This window comes from Tupaia chinensis, unplaced genomic scaffold (genome assembly GCF_000334495.1).
Source record: "Tupaia chinensis unplaced genomic scaffold, TupChi_1.0 Scaffold000086_1, whole genome shotgun sequence".
Taxonomy (NCBI): Eukaryota; Metazoa; Chordata; class Mammalia; order Scandentia; family Tupaiidae; genus Tupaia; species Tupaia belangeri.
This window is the reverse complement of record NW_006159548.1, coordinates 4,433,890-4,451,400: the sequence shown is the minus strand read 5'-3', so window position 1 is coordinate 4,451,400 and position 17,511 is coordinate 4,433,890. Positions and strand designations below refer to the sequence as shown.

Here is a 17,511-nt window from a genome sequence, read left to right as displayed (position 1 = left end):
GTTCTTATTTTCTAAAGACTTTCCATTCACTTCAAATAAAGTTAAAGTTTACAGAATGACTTGCTTCGATGGCACAGGACTCCCCATGGCAGAAGAGGCCCTGCCTCTTGGGCTAAACTTCTCTACGTCTTCTGCTTCTATTGGCAATCTAGCCTTTGCCTCTCTCCCATATGTTTGGCTTCTTCCTGTCCATCATCTCTCACATTTAAAACAAAACAAAGCAAACACTCCCCCGCCCCTTTATTCATGGTAGAGTGGGTACGGGAGAGAGAGAGAGCACTGAGCACCTTCCACAGGATTTTCCTGTGAATATTGATTCATCTTTCTCATCTTCAGCCCAACATTTTCAAAGAGAAATATACAATGATTTGCACACTTCAGGCCTTTGAAATTCCTCTGGCAACATATTACTAGTGCAAATGCATACATTCCAGTTCTTAATTTTAACCCTCTATCAATTTTTATATTGTTGATCTTTTTTTTTTTTCTTCAAAAAACTCTTTCTTTAGCTCTCTGGCTGCTTCTCCTTGGTCCTGTGACGACCATTATCTTTCCATCCCTCTCACCATATAGGCAGTTATTTTGTTCTTAGCTTTCTCTCTTCACATTGCTCTTTCTGAGAGATCCACTCCCAGGGAATTAAATGTCAGCTTATTTCCCAGAATTCCCAAATATATAAGCTCTGTAGCTTTGGCCTCACTCCAGAGTGTTGGATCTATGGATCCACCCCTAACATCTCCCAGATGATCCATAGTCACCACAAATTCAGAGTGTCCCAAATGGCATTTCTCCCTTCATGCCCAACCTGTTTGTCTTCTTTGTATCTTTGTTATTGGTATGACAATCTAGGCAGTTATTCAAGCCACAAACTGTGGCATCATCCTAAGCTCCTTTTCCCTTACTTCCCACCCAGTCCTACCGGTCACCAAGCCTTTCATGCTTTATCTTGTGAATAGCTTTCATATTGTTTTTTCTTCTCCATGCCTAGTGTCACCATCTTGGTTTAAATGTGTCTGATTCGCCTACACTGAATTTAAGTAACCATTTCAACTTGGAAAAAATAAAAAGCAACTAGGTTATTTCTCATTTAAAACTTTTCAGTGACCCCCATCTTAGCTGCATAATGAGACCTAAACTTATTAACCTGGCTGGTAGGCCTTCATTACCTGCTGACTCTCCAGCCTCCTCTTCCATCACAACTCCTACCCACTCTCCAAGTGGGATAAGTCATGTTATCTCAATCCAAGCCTTTTTATTGATACAAATTGTTCTTTTGTTTAGAATGCCCTGGTTGATTTCAACTATCTACCTTTTCTTAAAAATTAATTGTATTTTTTGAAAAGCAGTAGATCTACATAGATTTGAAATATAAATATAGTACTGAAAAGCTTAATACAACAAATAGCAGATCTTTACACCAAACCGTCCTAGTTTTCTTCCTTCCTAGAAGCAACAACTTTGATACTTTTTGGTTTCTTTTGATAGTCACCTCTGTGTTGCTGAATAATTTGCTTATAACGCTACTTCTTGATTTGTCAAATTTAGATTTCACTTGTGGAATTTTCCCTCTCTCATAATTCTAGTATACTGAATTCTCAGAAAAGCCATGACATATCTTTCCTATGCAAAAATGTATCATAACTTTTCTGTTGACCCAATAGTTAACTAAAGAGCTGATACTCAAAATGTTTAAGAATTGACATAGCACAGACATGATTAATGTTTCTCCGCATGGTGAACCACATGAATGTTACCTACTACTCAAACAAATAATACACTATGATTGTTATCCAACTTACACTTTAGTGTTTCCTTATTGGTTCATGTCTCAAAATTATTTCTCATTAAAAATTCGTCATAAACCTGAACTTCTCTATGAAGCCCTTGCCAAGTCTAAGTTGATTCTCCATCCTAAGTTACTCCTGTGATAGTCCCGTTGTACTTACTATATTCGACCTTAAAGATTTGTGTGTTTGCCTTACACACAAAGACAGTTCTGTGCGCTCCTTGAGGTGAGTGAGAATAGCTGTTATCTTTGACCCTTCAATGTCTTACACCAATGTCAAACACATAGTGTGTAGTAAGTATCTGTTGAATTATGGATGGCACAGACATGTCCTCTATCTTTTTATCGGCCTTCAGTATTCATAGATGGTTTTATAAGAATGTCTCTGACTTCTGAGTCACTTCTTACATTTCATGAACTCTATAGCCAGTTAGGGTCCAGGCCATTCTAATAAGCGAGCACAACAAGCCTCATGGGATTTGCAACACTTTAAAGAGGCTCCAGCCAGTTATGAGAAAAGTGTTTCAGACATTCATGTCGTCAGGTCTTCTGCTATTTTATTTGAAGCAGAAAATTAGGTTTAATATAAAACTGTTTTGATTTAGTTACCAAAAACTGCAGGGCAAGAAAATGATTTTGCAGGTCACATTTGGATCGCGGTCACCAGCTGTGGACCTGAAGGTTGCAGGGATGGGTGGTAGGAGGACCAGTGCTGCTGCAGTGCCCTCTGCTTGGTTCGGCCGCTGGTTTGCTGAGGATGCTTCCTCCGCAGGGGCTCTGCATCTGCCTCTGAGGATAGTGGCCCTTTATGCCTACTGATATCTGCATGTGGAGAAAGGTTTAGCAGGAAGAGCTGGATTACAGAATTTATCTTGTCAGAATGAAGGTCTGGGCAGGGTTTCAATGGGACTATTAGATAAAAGTGGAGAAAAATGGGCTAAATTATAAGTGAGAGTGGGAAGAAATGCAACCCAACCAAAAATGGTGTAGTATGTGCTTTTCCTTATAAAACTTGTTTTATTTATTATTTTTTTAGCATTTATATATTTTTTTAAAATTATATATATTGAAAACTTGTTTTATTTTTTGTAATAATCCTGAGAAGTACATATTGCCATTCCCAGTTTGAAGATGCTGAATTTCTATGAGATTTAGAGGTTAATTTTTTTTTTCCAGTTTCCACCATTAGGGCAGATTAATTCTGGAAGTAAGGCCTCCTGACTCTTTGCTATGAAAAAGCCTACATGGTGGATTTTGGAGATGAATTAAATGTCTTACTATTTTCCACTAGAAATTGGTACTGGCATTTTTGAATTTGAAGAAGATTGTTTATATATTGATTTATCCATTCTTTCACATTTGTTGAATATTTATTATGTCTGAATCAGGTACCAGAATACAAAGACAAATAATATAAAATTCCTATTCTTGAGAAGCCCTAAATGATTAGTTTATTTTATACTTTAGACTATTAGATACTTTTATTTTATACCTACAGACACACAGGTATACCTCCCACACAGATCACACTAATGTATATTTCCTTATTTAAAAATACAGTGAAATGTTGTATCAATGTTTTAAGATTTTTTTTTATGGCCAAATAGCATTTTATTGCACAAAGATAGTTCAGTGTATTTAATCATTCTTCCATTGTTAGGTATTTAGGAGAGTTCTACTTTTTTATAAATCATATCTTATAGAGTACTTCAGTAGCTAACTTTTTATGTATCCTGAATTACTTCCTTAGGCAAATTACTAGCAATGTAATTACTATATTTAAGGATCTGTACATTTTTAAAAGTTTTTATTTTTTTTTACTATGTCTTGTATTGTGTTAAACTGTCTTTTAAAGAGTAATACTGATTTACCTTTCACCAGTGGATTTGCATTTTCATCATATTTTCATGTTTTCAACAGTAGGCATAATCTCATTCTCAAAAAAAACAAAACACAAAACCAAACAAAACAACAAAACAAAAAAATGTTTTTAAATAGATAAGTGGAAAGAATTTCTATTGCGAAAGATCCCTTTAAAAAAAACTCCTTTGGCTGTTGAACTTACTAGCATCTACTATTTTCGAGTGCAAACTATCAATTTGCATTATGGTTAATTGGTTGTCAATTGTCTGCCTTAGTGCCTTTGGAGCAGCTTGAGGATTGAGCATGTCCTATTCACTTAGGTGTCACTGGATACTCATGAAGGTTGAATGAAGTTATATTGGAAAACATGGGTAGCTTTAAAACCATTGGCCAGATATATACATTTCAATACAGCTAGAAGGCAGGCTGTTTTATTTGTCAGACACATAATAATTAGTCATTTTTATTGAGTACTTAATACATGCCAGCACTGTGTGAAGCGCTTTGCACATTTGTCTGGCAAAAAGCAGTCTTGAATTGAACAGCTGCTCACCTCAAGTCATGTTTAACAGACTCTAATCCCAAATCATGTTTTTCTTTCTCTCTTCTTCCATATCCTCTCCTCTTCTCATTTATTTTCTTTCATTTCTCCTCTTTTCATTGCATTTAAAAATGTATGAAGATGATAGAGAAAAAAGCATGATGAACCTTGATATGCCAACCCCCCACCTTCAAGTTATCAACATGTGGCCAATCTCATCTCCTCTATGCCTCTCCCTCTCTTATCTTCTACCTTCCTTCCCATACTGGATTATTTTAAAGCAAATCTTGAATACCTTAATTTTCTTAATAACATTTAAATACACTTCTCTAAGAGATATAGAACTCTATTATTTCATTTTATTTTTAGTAACTCTTAATTTTTTGCTATAGGGTTCATATGCTTGCCAGAGAGATAGAGAGAGAGAGAGGGAAAGTGAGAAATCATGATCCGGTGGGGGACAATCACACCACAATCCCTTCTCCTCCTGTGTCCTCTAAGAATTTGGGGCACACATACACACATACCCAGCATGATTTTCAGTGGGGCACACATACACATATACCCAGCATGATTTTCAAGCTTCCAGCTCTGGGACTCAAACCACAGAGTCGGCCATGTGGAATCAAACACCTTAACCTCTGTGCCTCCTGCTGGTCTTGGACTCTGTTTTTTAACCTAACCCACATTATCATTATCATACTTAAAATATCTCTAACAATTTATTAATAACATTTAATGTCCAGTTGTGTTAAATTTTCCTGAGTATCTCTTAAGTGACCTTGTACAGATTAGTTTGTTTAAACTGGTTATCTGCACAAGAACTACATATGGTATAGTGAACCATTCTAAGCACAACCAAATTTTCTCCCTCTCTCACCATATATGAGGCCTCCCCCTCTCAGAGACAGAGTGGGAGGAACTGAACACTTTTAAAGAAGTTCCATGGATGGATTATCAAATTCACATTTCGCATTTCCCCAGAGACACACACTCAGGAGTTAATACCTGAGAAACACTGGGTCTGTGTGGAATGGAGAAGGTATTTTCTGTATGGGTTCCTCATCCCTTCTCTCTGGAAATTCATCAGCATATCCTCCTGTGACTGGGAACTGTCTCTCTGCTTTTCTGCTTTTGTGATAAGGCTCTGTCATAAGTTGTGACCATGTCTCCTCCCTTAAGATGCACAGCTAGGTATAAATGCTGCTGGTGGGAAAATCTTGTCTTTAGCCCTGAGCTGAACAAACTGACACATGTTGGCCTTTTCACTTCCTGGCTGGGAGAGAAAATCCCAGAGATTGAAGCTGCAGGCTTGTTATTTTCATTCATGGGTTATGACTTTGATAGAATATTTCACATTAAGCAAACTTTCAAGCTCTCAAGTGCATTTTTGGTTCTGTTTGAACTTTAAGGTCTCGTGATCCTCCATGGTGTGGTAGCAGATGGGAATACAACCAGAAATCCTGAAACTAGTGGCCATCTTTGTGGAGATCCCGGAGAAAACTGCTCAGGTAATGTTTAACAAGTTTCATAATCAATCTTGCAAAGTTTGTCTCCCTAAGTTTTAATTTTTTGATACTATAGTCATCAAAAGGCTAGTATGTTTTTTGGGGCACATACTGATGTACCAAGCACTGTGCTGAGTGCTTTCCATATGGTAATTCATCCATCCCTCACAACAACCTTTTGAACTTGATATGTTTTTTTGTTTGCTTGTTTTTTAACCTTACTTCAAGAGAAGGCCTGAAAAGATTAAGTAGCTTGCTATAGTCACACAGCACATAAGTAGCAAATCTGGGATTCAAACTCGGGTCTTTGTAGATTCCAGTGCCTCCACTCTTAACCAACTACACTCTTTGAGGTACCACAGATGTGTGTTCCAGACTCTAGTATGTGACATCTTGGACTGAATTTATGGGAAGTTGACATATTCTGTTCAAATTAAATTTTGTTTTCCTTTCCATACCTAAAAGAAGGGGAGAAGGCAAAGGTTGTACATATTTTACCTTAGAGATGCATGAATCAGTGTTCTCCAAGTTATTGGTCCAAGTAGGGGTTTGCCTCAGTGAAGAATCAGGTAACAAGTATTTTGTGAGCTGTGAGGTTCTTGGCCACAAGAACTCACCTCCACCATTGCACTGTGAAAGCATAAACACTATGCAAATAAATAGATTTGGCTGGGTTCCAGTGAAATTTTATTTAGAGAAACAGGTCATGGGCCAGATTTGCCTTGGATCATAGTTTACTGACCTGTGATTTAAGGGTCTATATAGATTGTGTGGTCTTCTACAGGGGTTGTTGTTGATTAGAAAACAAAAACAGAGCATAGTCTAATTCCAAAAGTAGGGTGGAGTGGGTGAGAGCCTCCTGGCTCCTCAGGAAACTTGTCAGAGCTGGGAATACGATGACTTGGTGTAAAGTGCTCCTTTTCTAGCACCCTGGGGAAGTTGTAACAGAGCCAGGAACATGCTGAGCAAGTCTTCCTGCTGTGAGTCATCAGTTCCTGCTCAATCTTTTGCTTTCATCCTTCCCAGTAGTGGTGGCCTGGAGAGTGCTCATAGTCTGTGGAATCCCATGGTGTCTTAGGTCATGCTTGTGTGGGTCTTCTTATCCATGCAGGGAGAACAAGGCCAACTCTATGTGTTTCTGTACTTTTCTTTAGTTTGGCTTCAAATATCTTGAATGATGGCTTTTTAATCTTTTTTTTTTAACATTTCCCTTGAGAAATTATCCCGTAATCTGATGATTGGAAGTGTTTAAAACCTTCCTTCTCATCATCCTAAACATGTTTTCTAATTTTATTTTTATTGTTATAAGAGCATTTAACACGAGAGCTATCCATTTCACAAGCTTTAATGTGGACAATACAGTATTGTTAAGTACAGGCATGATGTTGTATAGCAGGGCTCTCAAATTTATTCGTCTTGCATAACTGAAGTTTTACATGGGTTGAATAGCATCTTCCTATTTCCCCCTTCCAGATGCTGCTGGTAACCACCATTTCACTTTCTGTTTCTGTGCATTTGGTTATTTTATTTATTTATTTATTTTGAGAGGTTTTTGCTAGAGGGTGCGTGCACTGGCCAGAAAGAGACAGAGCCAGAAGGTGAGAAATCACCCCCCCAGGAGGAATGGCCACGCTGCAATCTCCTTTCTTCCATTCTCCTTTTTGGATCCTGTGCACGCACACACACCCAGTGTGAATTTAAGCCACCAGATCAAGGACTCGAACTGCGATCGACCACATGGGAGTCCAGCGACATAGCCATTATGCCAACTGCTGGTCCCTGAATTTGGTTATTTTAAATACTTCATACAAGTGAACTCATACAATATTTGTCCTTCTGTTGACCGGCTCATTTCACTTTGCATAACGTCTTCCTGGTTCAGCCATGTTTTTATATATTATAGGGTTTTCTTCTTTTATAAGGTTGAATAGATTTACTTTCTTTATCCATTCATTTGTCAATAGATATTTGGCAAGCTTTGACCTTTTGGCTTGGCTTTTGTGAGTAATGCTGCAATGAATATGAGAGTTGAGAGTGCAAATCTTTTTTCGAGAGCCTGATTTAAATTCTTTTGGCTAAATACCCAGGATGGCACTGCTAAATGATAGCAGTCATTTAAAAAATTTGTCGAGGGACCTCCATACTGCTCTTCATTGACTACACAATTTATATTCCTATCAATAATATACAAGGATTACAATTTTTTCACAGCTTTGCCAGCACTTGGTATTTTTATTTATTTATTTATTGACAATGATAATCCTGTTGATGTGAGGTGATATCTTACTGTGGTTTTGATTTGGATTTGCCTGATGATTCATGACGTAGAGCATCTTTTCATACATCTGATGGTCACTTGTAAGTCTTCTTGGGACCAGCAGTTGGTGTAATGACTGGGTTGCTGGACTCCCATGTAGTCGACTGTGGTTAGCGTACCAGACCCAGTGGCTTAAAACTCACGCCAGGTGCGTGTGTGTGCGTGCCCAAGATCCCAAGAGGAGAATGGAGGAGAAGGGATTGCGGCATGGCCATCCTCCCTGGGGGGGTATTTCTCACTGTCTCTCTGTCTCTCTCTGTCTGGCAAGCGCACATGCCCTATAGCAAAAACCTCTTAAAAAAAAAACAAACTTGTAAGTTTTCTTTGGAAAAATGTTTATTTTAGTCCTTAGCCCATGTTTTAAACAAGTTATTTTAAAAATTGTATTTTTTTGTTACATTTATCTTAGTTGGTAGAGTCCCTTATATATTTTGGATCCAACTCCTTATCAGGAATACAGTTTGAGAACATTTTCTCCCATTCCATGGATTATCTTTTTACTCTGAGTATTTCCTAAGTCTTCTTTGGAAAAATGTTTATTTCAGTCCTTAGCCCATGTTTTAAACAAGTTATTTTAAAAATTGTATTTTTTTGTTACATTTATCTTAGTTGGTAGAGTCCCTTATATATTTTGGATCCAACTCCTTATCAGGAATACAGTTTGAGAACATTTTCTCCCATTCCATGGATTATCTTTTTACTCTGAGTATTTCCTTTGCTTTACAGAAGCCTGTTAATTTGTCATAATTCCACTTGTTTATGTTTACTTTTGTTACCTGCGCCTTTGATGTCACATCCAAAAAAAGTCATTGCCAAAACTAGTATCAGTAAGTTTTCTCACAGAAATTTCACAATTTCAGGGCTCAGGGTTAAGTCTTCAACCTGTTTTCAGTTGACTTTTGTCTCTGATGTAAAAGATTCTAATTACGTTCTTTGCATTTGGATACCCAGTTTTCAATCAATTATTGAAGAGTCAATCCTTTCCCTGTGGAGTGTTCTAGTACCCTTGCTGAAGATCAGGTGGCTGTATGCATGGGTTTATTTCTGGGCTATGTATTCTGTTCTATTTGTCTATATGTCTCTTTTTATGCTAGTGCTATACTGTTTTATTTTTTATTTGTTTTTTTTTTTTTTTTGAGAGGTTTTTGCTATAGGACGTGTGCATTCCCCATAAAGACAGAGAGAGACAGAGAGATAGAAAGCGAGAAATCACCCCCCAGGGGGGATGGCCACCACGCTGCAATCCCTTCTCCTCCATTCTCCTCTCGGGATCTTGGGCACGCACGCACTCGCTCATGGCATGAGTTAAAGCCACCGGGTCCGGGACTCAAACCGTGTCGACTACATGGGAGTCCAGCGACATAGCCATTATGACAACTGCTGGTCCCAGCTATACTGTTTTAATTACTGTATAATAGATTTTGACACCAGGAAATGTGATGCTTCCAACTTTATTTTTGCTCAAGATCATGTCAGCTATTTAGGGTCTTTTGTGGTTCCCTGTTATTTTAGAATTACTTTCTCTTTCCCATAAGAAATGTCACTGGAATTTTGATAGGGATTGCATAGACTCTGTAGATCACTTGGGCAGTACAGACATTTTAAAAATATTAAGTCTTTTTTGTTTAACATATATATATATATATATATATATATGTATATACATATACACACACATATATATGTATGTAATAGATGCATAATAATATGTAATATATACATAGTAATCATAATAACACCTGTTAGCTTCCACCCATAGAAATAGATCATTGCCAGTACTTTTGACGTGTCCACATACGACCTTCCAAATCACATTCCCCAGACCAGCCAATGAGAGGTGACAACTTTCTCGAGTTGAATGTTACTGCGTCTTTACATTTCTTTATCACTGTATCTGGTACCTATAAGCATTTTCTATGTTTTGATATCCTCTAGTCATTCAGTTTCTTTTAATCCATGAACATGAGATTTTTCCCCATTTATTTGTGTTTTCTTTTATTTCTTTTTATCAACGTTTTATGGTTTTCAGCATATAAGCCTTTTAATTGCTTAGTTAACTTTATTTCTAAGTATTTTATTTTTTTAATAGTATTGTAAATATTTGTTTGTTTATTTTCAGTTTTGTCATGGGGCATGTACACTTGCCAGAGAGAAGCAGAGAAAGGGAAAGTGAGAAATCACCCTCCAGAGGTGCTGGCCACACTGCAATCCCTTTTCCATTCTTCTCTTTGGATTTTGAGCATACACACGCATACCCAGTGTGATTTTCAAGCCTCTGAGTCTGGGACTTGAACCATGGTCAGCCATGTGGGAATCAGCGCCTTAACCACCATGCCACATGCTGGCCCTGGGAACTGATTATTTTTAAATTTGCTTTCTATTAATAGTTCATAATTGATTTTGTATCCTACATCTTTCCTAATTTGTGTATTAGTTCTTTTTTTTTCCAAAGCAATAATTTTTTAAACTTTATTTATTTATTTAAATTTGACCAGAGAGGGACAGAGTGAGAGAGAAAGAGAGAGATAGCAGAAAGTGAGAAAATAAACTGCCAGATTCAGAACTTGAACCATGGTTACGCATGTGGGAATCCAGTGGCCTCAACCACCAAGCCATCTGCCAGCCCTCCAATTTGTGTATTAGCTCTAACAATGTGTGTGTGAGTGAGCTTGTGTGCATGGGTGCGTGTGTATAATTTTAGGGTTTTCTATGTATAAGATCATGTCTACAAAAGGAAGTAGTTAAAAAATATATATTGTTATAGGACACATGTGCTCACCAGAGAGACAGAGAGAAAGAGAGAAAGTGAGAAAGCATACACCTCACAGTCCTTTCTCTTCTGTTTTCTCTTGGGATTTTGGGCACACACACATGCACCCAGTATGTTTTTCAAGCCAATGGGTCTGGAACTTGAACCGTGCAGTAGGCCATGTGGGATGCAGCCACTTTAACCATCAAGTCACGGGGCTGGCCCTAAAAGGAGGTGATTTTACTTCTTCTTTTATGATTTTGAGACCTTTTGTTTCTTTTTCTTTCCTCATTCCTCTGGCTAGGACTTCCAGTACTAAGTGGATTAAAAGTGGTGAGAATATTTATCTTCACCTTGTTTCTAATCCTTAGAGGAATAAGCTTTCTGTTTTCTCCACTGAGTATGATATCAGCTGTGGGATTTTTATGCAAAAAATCTTGCCTTCTTTCCTCTTATGAAATAGACTTTTTTTCTCTCTTTTGAAGTGAGTTATAGTATTACAGTATTGCCATTTGTGGGACAGTTCTCCAGGTGGTCTTGCATGGACCCAGATATCCCCCCTTCCTCACTTAGAGTTCTCCAAAATAACTGCAAAACATGCTGGGAATGTAACATTCTGAGTTAAGAAACTCTCCAGAACAGTTTGGAATCTGTTGCTGTCCTTCCTAGAATAGGATGTCCTAAAATCTATTAGCCTAGAGCATCATGTTCCCCAGGATATAAAACCTAGACCTAGCTGCTTTTCAGGGTGCCATGTCGGTATACACAGATGAAATACCTTCACCCCTGTGCAGTTTTTTTGAGCTTTGAGGGACAATGTCAGCGTAAATCCTAGGCTTTTATTGTCCTGTGTTGCTATCAGTGAGTAATAAAATTACGTTGTTCAACTTGCTCTGTAAGTGTTCTTATCCCACTGGTATTGTGCGAGTGGACTGATAATCAGTGCATGGTTACCCTGCTTAGTCTTACCTATTTTTTCCTCTCAATTCTGTCAATATTTGTTCTATATATTTAGGTATTCTGATGTTGGTTGCATATAATCGACCCTTTAATCACTATAATATCTGTCTTTGATATTTGGTTTCTGGTGACCGATTTTGGATTAAGCCCTATTTTGTCTAACATATGTATAGTCAAATCTTATCTCTTTTGGTCACCATATGCTTAGAATATATTTTATCATACCTTCACTGTCAGCCTAGATATTTCCTTAAATCTAAAGTGAGTTTCTTGTAGATTATCCAAGACAAATAGCTGGATTTTGTCTTTTTTTTTAAAAAAAATTATTCAATCATTCTATATCTTTGAATTGAGGAATTTAATCCATTTATATTTAAAGAAATTATTGATAAGAAAGTACTTAACGTTGCCATTTTATTAATTGATTTTTGTCTGTCTTGTAGTTCTTTTACACTTCTTTTACTCTCTAGTTGTCTTCCTTTGTGTTTTATTGCTTTTTTTGGTATTGATATGCTTAAATTTTTTTCTTTTTCTTTAGGAATTATTTACAGAGAGATTTTTGCTATAGTGCACATGCGCTCCCCAGAGAGACAGAGAGACAGAAAGCAAGAAATCACTCCCCAGGGGAGATGGCCACACCACAATCCCTTCTCCATTCTCTTCTTGGGATTTTGGGCATGTATACACAAGTGCCCGGATTAAATTTTAAGCTACCAGGTCCAGTACTTGAACTGCAGTTGACTATGTGGGGGTCCACTGACATAACCATACACCACCCATTGGTCCAGTAATTATTATTTTTTAAATTTGCATTAGATCTGGGACTCAAACTGCAGTTGGCCCTGTGGGAGTCCAGCACCTTTATCACCACATCACCTGCTAGCCCCATCTCTTTTTCTCTTATGTGCCTCCTATATGTATTTTATTTGTGGTTACAATGGGACTTGCATGAAACAAAATTGCCTATTTTAACCTTGTAACAACTCAATCGCACACAAAAACTATAATTTCACTTTTCCCTACTCTACACTTTGTGATTGATGTCACAATTTCTATATTTTTAAATATTGTTTATTTACTAACATATTTTTATATTTATAGTTATTTTTATATTTATAGTTATTTTTATACTTTTGTTTTTAACTTTTGTATTAAAGTTAAAAGTGATATAACTGCTGACATTACAGTAATATAGTATTCTGAATTTGTGTATATTTTTACCTTTACCAACAAGTTTTAATCTTTGTTATGGGGACTAGCAGATGGCATAATGGCTATGTTGCTGGACTCCCATGTAGTCAACTTCAGTTTGAGTCCCAGACCCGGTGGCTTAAACTCACGCCAGCTGCATGTGTGTACATGCCTAAGATCCTGAGAGGAGAGTGGAGGAGAAGGGATTGCAGTGTGGTCATTCCCTCTGGAGGATGATTTCTCACTTTCTGTCTCTCTGTCTTTCTCTGTCGTTCTAGAGAGTGCATGCATCCTATAGCAAAAATACCTCTCAAAAAAAAAATCTTAGTTTTCTTTTTGTGTTACTGGTTTTCATTCCTTCATTTTAATTTGAATAGAATTCCCTTTAACTTTTTTTAAAGGGAAATTTTTGTTGTATGGCATGTGCACTCACCAGAGAGACAGAAAGCTAGAAATCACCCCCTGGGAAGGGCAATCTCTTCTCCTCCATTCTCTTCTCAGGATCCTGAACATGTATGCACATATGCCCAGCATGAGTTTGTTGTTGTCGTTGTTGTTTTTAAGAGATTTCCGCTACAGGGCAAATGCACTCACCAGAAAGATAGAGACAGAGAGACAGAAAGTGAGAAATCACCCCCCAGGGGGGATGGCTATGCTGCAATCTCTTCTCCTCCATTCTCCACTTGGGATATTGAACACGCATGTACATATGCCCATTGTGAGTTTGAGCTGCCGGGTCTGGGACTTGAACCACGGTCAACTACATGAGAGTCCAGCAACATAGCCATTACACCAACTGCTGGTCCCAGCCCAGCATGAGTTTTAAACCTCCAGATCTTGGACTTGAACTGTGGTCAACTATGTCCAGTAATATAACCATTACATCATCTGCTGGTCCCATCCCTTTAATTTTAAAATTTATTTTAAGTAAAGTTAGTTAGGTCGTAATGAAATATCTAAGCTTTTGTTTGACTCAGGAAGTTTTTATCTTTCCTTTATTTTTGAAGGACAGTTTTTCTGGGTATAGTATTCTTGGTTAGCAGATTTTTTTTTCTTTCCACATGAGGAGTCTTTTAAAAAGTTCATGGAAAATGTGTGTGATTAAAAACTATGAATAGGTTTCAAAACATTTTAGATCAAAATAAACTCATACTTCAATTCTGTTCTTCCACAAAGTTTCTGAAATCCCTTTGTATATCATCTCATTACTTTTGAGTTTGTAAGATTTCTGCTGATACATTTATTGATAATCTAAATGAAGTTTCCTTTGTGTGTAAAACATAATTTTTCTCTTTCTGCTCTCAAAATTCTCTCTTCATCTTGAACTTTTTAAAAGATATTATTTACTTAATTTGACTGATGATGATTATTATTTTAAGATTTGACTAGAGAGAGAAAGTAAGAGAGAGAAAGAAAGGGAAAGCAAGAAAGCAAGACTGACAGGTCCAGGACTTGAAGCAATTAGGCCATGTGGGAGTCCAGCACCTTAACCACCAGGTCACCCATCTTGAACTTTTGACAATATAATGTGATTATATTGTGTCTTAGCCTAGATTTCTTTTGTATATCTTATTTGGAATTCATTGGGCCTTCTGGATCTGGATGTCCATTTCCTGCCCTAGATTCAGGATATTTTTGGCTATTATTTCTTTGAATAAGCTTTCTGTCCCTTTCTCTATCCTTTTTACTTGTAGGACTTCATAAGGTGTACACATACTGGTCTGACTGATGTTATCTCATAGGTTCTTGAAAGTGCCTTCACTATTTTTTATTGCTTTTAACTTTTGCTTCTCCGACTATATAACTTCTAGTACTCTGTCTTTATGTTTGCTAGTCCTTTCTTCTGCTTGATATAGCTGATGTTACATAGCTCTAGTGAATTTTTCAGTTAACTTGTTGTACTTCACAGCTCTGAGATTTATGTTCGATATTTAAAAATATTTTCTCTTTTTTTTAAACATTTTTTTGGGGAGAAGTTTTTCTATAGGGCGTGTGCGCTCATCAGAAACACAGAGAGAGACAGAGAGACAAAAAGTGAGAAATCACTCCCCAGAAGGGATGGCCACGCTGCAGTCCCTTCTCTTCCATTCTCCTCTTGGGATCTTGGGCATGCATGCACACACACCTGGTGTGAGTTTAAGCTACCAGGTCTGGGACTCAAACCACAATTGATTACATGGGAGTCCAGCAACATAGCCGTTACGCTAACTGCTGGTCCCAATATTTCCTCTCTTTAATGATATTTTTGCTTTATTCATGCATTGTTCTTTGACTTTGGTGAGCATCTTTATGATGATTATTTTGAATTCTCTGTCAGTTAACTGTGTCTCTCAATTTCACTATAGTTGATTTCTTTTATTTATTTATTTATTTTATTTTGGGGGGGAGTCTAGTTCCTTGTTTCTTCATTTTTCTTTATTCTTTGTGTTGGTATCTTTACACTAGAGAAAATAGCTACCTCTCCCAGTCTTCATAAATTGGCCTTCTCATCAGTGAATCAATATATTTTGGGACCTTTCAAACCTTTATGTTAGCCAAACCTACTTTCTTTGTTCTTAGTAGTCCAAGGTCTTCAGAGTATTCTAGGTCTCAGTCCTCTGAAACAAGTAGAACTGAGATAGTCTCTTGGGAAGCATCTGGAAGGTTTGGTTCATTGAATACTCTGTCTCTTTCTCATCCCAAGGAGAAGTTGGCAATTTTTAAATTTTATTTTTGTTCTGTTTTGTTTTACTATGTGCTGAACTATGTGGAGAGTCCATGACAGTTGCTAGTTTAAACCATTGTCTCTGTTCTCATGGCCCCCAGGCCGTTAAAATGTACTGGGTCCTGGGAACCAGCAGTTAGCGTAATGGCTATGTCACTGGACTCCCACGTAGTTGACCGCCGTTTGAGTCCCAGACACGGTGACTTAGAACTCACGCTGTGTGTGTGTGTGTGCGTGCCCAAGATCCCACAAGAGGAGAATGGAGGAGAAGGGATTGCAGCGTGACCATCCCCTCTGGCGGGTGATTTCTTGCTTTCTGTCTCTATGTCTGTCTCTGTCTGTCTGGCGAGCGCATGCGCCCTATAGAGAAAACCTCTCCAAAAAAAAAAAAAAAAGTGCTGGGTCCTATAGTGCCTCAAGATAGGTGAGACAGAAGTAAGTCCTTTAGGCAGCCCTCAGACAAGTTGGGGCATTGGGCACAAAGTCCAACTCTCTCTCTTAAGGAACTTGTATTTATCCTTCCTCTGTTTACCTATGCTGAGCCATGGGATGGGTTATAGAGACTTCCAACCTAAACCATGTTTCTGATCTCCCTGGCCCTAGGTGACTGAAGTATGCTGGGTGCTGTCAGCACTCTGAGACAGGTAAGATAGAAGCCAGTCTTCTGGACAGCTCCTAGAAAGTTGGAAGGTGGACACACCTTCCTTCCCAAGGAGAAGGTGGAATTTGGGGTTTCCCCTTGATCTCATGGTACTATGTTAGGAGTAGGGATTATGGTGAGATACTGTTTTAAGTTTCTCTACTGGCTTTTATGTGGCTGCCTTTGTACTGGTCAGGGATACAGGAGTAGCTCAATTAGTTTCCAGATTTCTCACAAAGGAAATTTGTGTGTGTTCTATTGTTGATTCAGTGCGTTCATGGGAGGGAAATAGAGTTGAGGTCTGTCTGTTTATTCTACCATCTTGTTGACATCACTCTCGTTGTTTAATTTGTTTTGTGTGTGCTACAAATAAATGCTGTTTTTATATTTCTTTCCAGTACCCTTTAACAAAGAAGGGGGTCTAGGAAAGTCTCTGAAAAGAGCAACGAAAGCCCCCCATTCAAATTATTTTGTTATATCAGACAAACCCAGCCCCCCATTCAAATTATTTTGTTATATCAGGCATCTTTCTGCTTCTAGCACCAACATTTCCATTCCCTTTCCACTCTCTTCATTTTTTTCTTCTTTTTTCCTCCTATTTTTCCTTCTTTCCTTCCTTTCTTCCTGTTTTATTTTATTATGTTTCTATGCATCTAGACAGTAGCAACATCATCAATAACAACTATGCTTTTAATCAAGCTAATAGCATCCATGCCGTATCAAACTCCTGTTATGTGCCAAGTACTGTTCTTTTACATATATTAATTTATTTAATCCTATGGGGGTACCGTCATCATTATTCCTTTCAAGAGACTGAGGTACAGAGAAATTTTGAAATTAGTTTAAGGTCACACAATAAGCAGAGTGACATGAATTCAGAGAGGCCATCTTTAGGATGTATGTTGTTAATCACCATGCAAGACTGTTTAGAATCATGTGGGAAGATCACAATGTGGAAAATATGAGGAAAATTTAAAAATCGCGTATAGAAAAGTCCAAATTAGGATGAGAGGTCGTAGATCACTGTGTGACCTTTAGCAAGTCACCTAAGCTTTCAAAGATTGAGTTTGGAACTTGTAAAGTGAAGAAATGAATTGGATGCTCTTTAGTTGTCCTGTTGGATGTGATTCTAGGATTTAATTTTCAAATAGCTCCTATCTGAAAGCATTCCATTTTTAGCTTTTCATTTTCTAACTTGAATGCTGAGCCCTTTCAATTTTGGCAAGACTCTGAATCACATGACATTACCCAT

The 17,511-nt window shown here is 37.7% G+C and overlaps 1 protein-coding gene across 1 annotated transcript in view; it reads left to right on the top strand.

Moving 5' to 3' along the window:
* Positions 1-17,511, top strand: part of BTC (betacellulin) — a 59,548-nt gene that overhangs the window by 24,282 nt on the left and 17,755 nt on the right. The window contains exon 2 of the mRNA XM_006142983.3: positions 5,603-5,701. Within this exon, the coding sequence (XP_006143045.1) occupies positions 5,603-5,701 (99 nt within the window). The remainder of the gene's footprint in view (positions 1-5,602; positions 5,702-17,511) is intronic.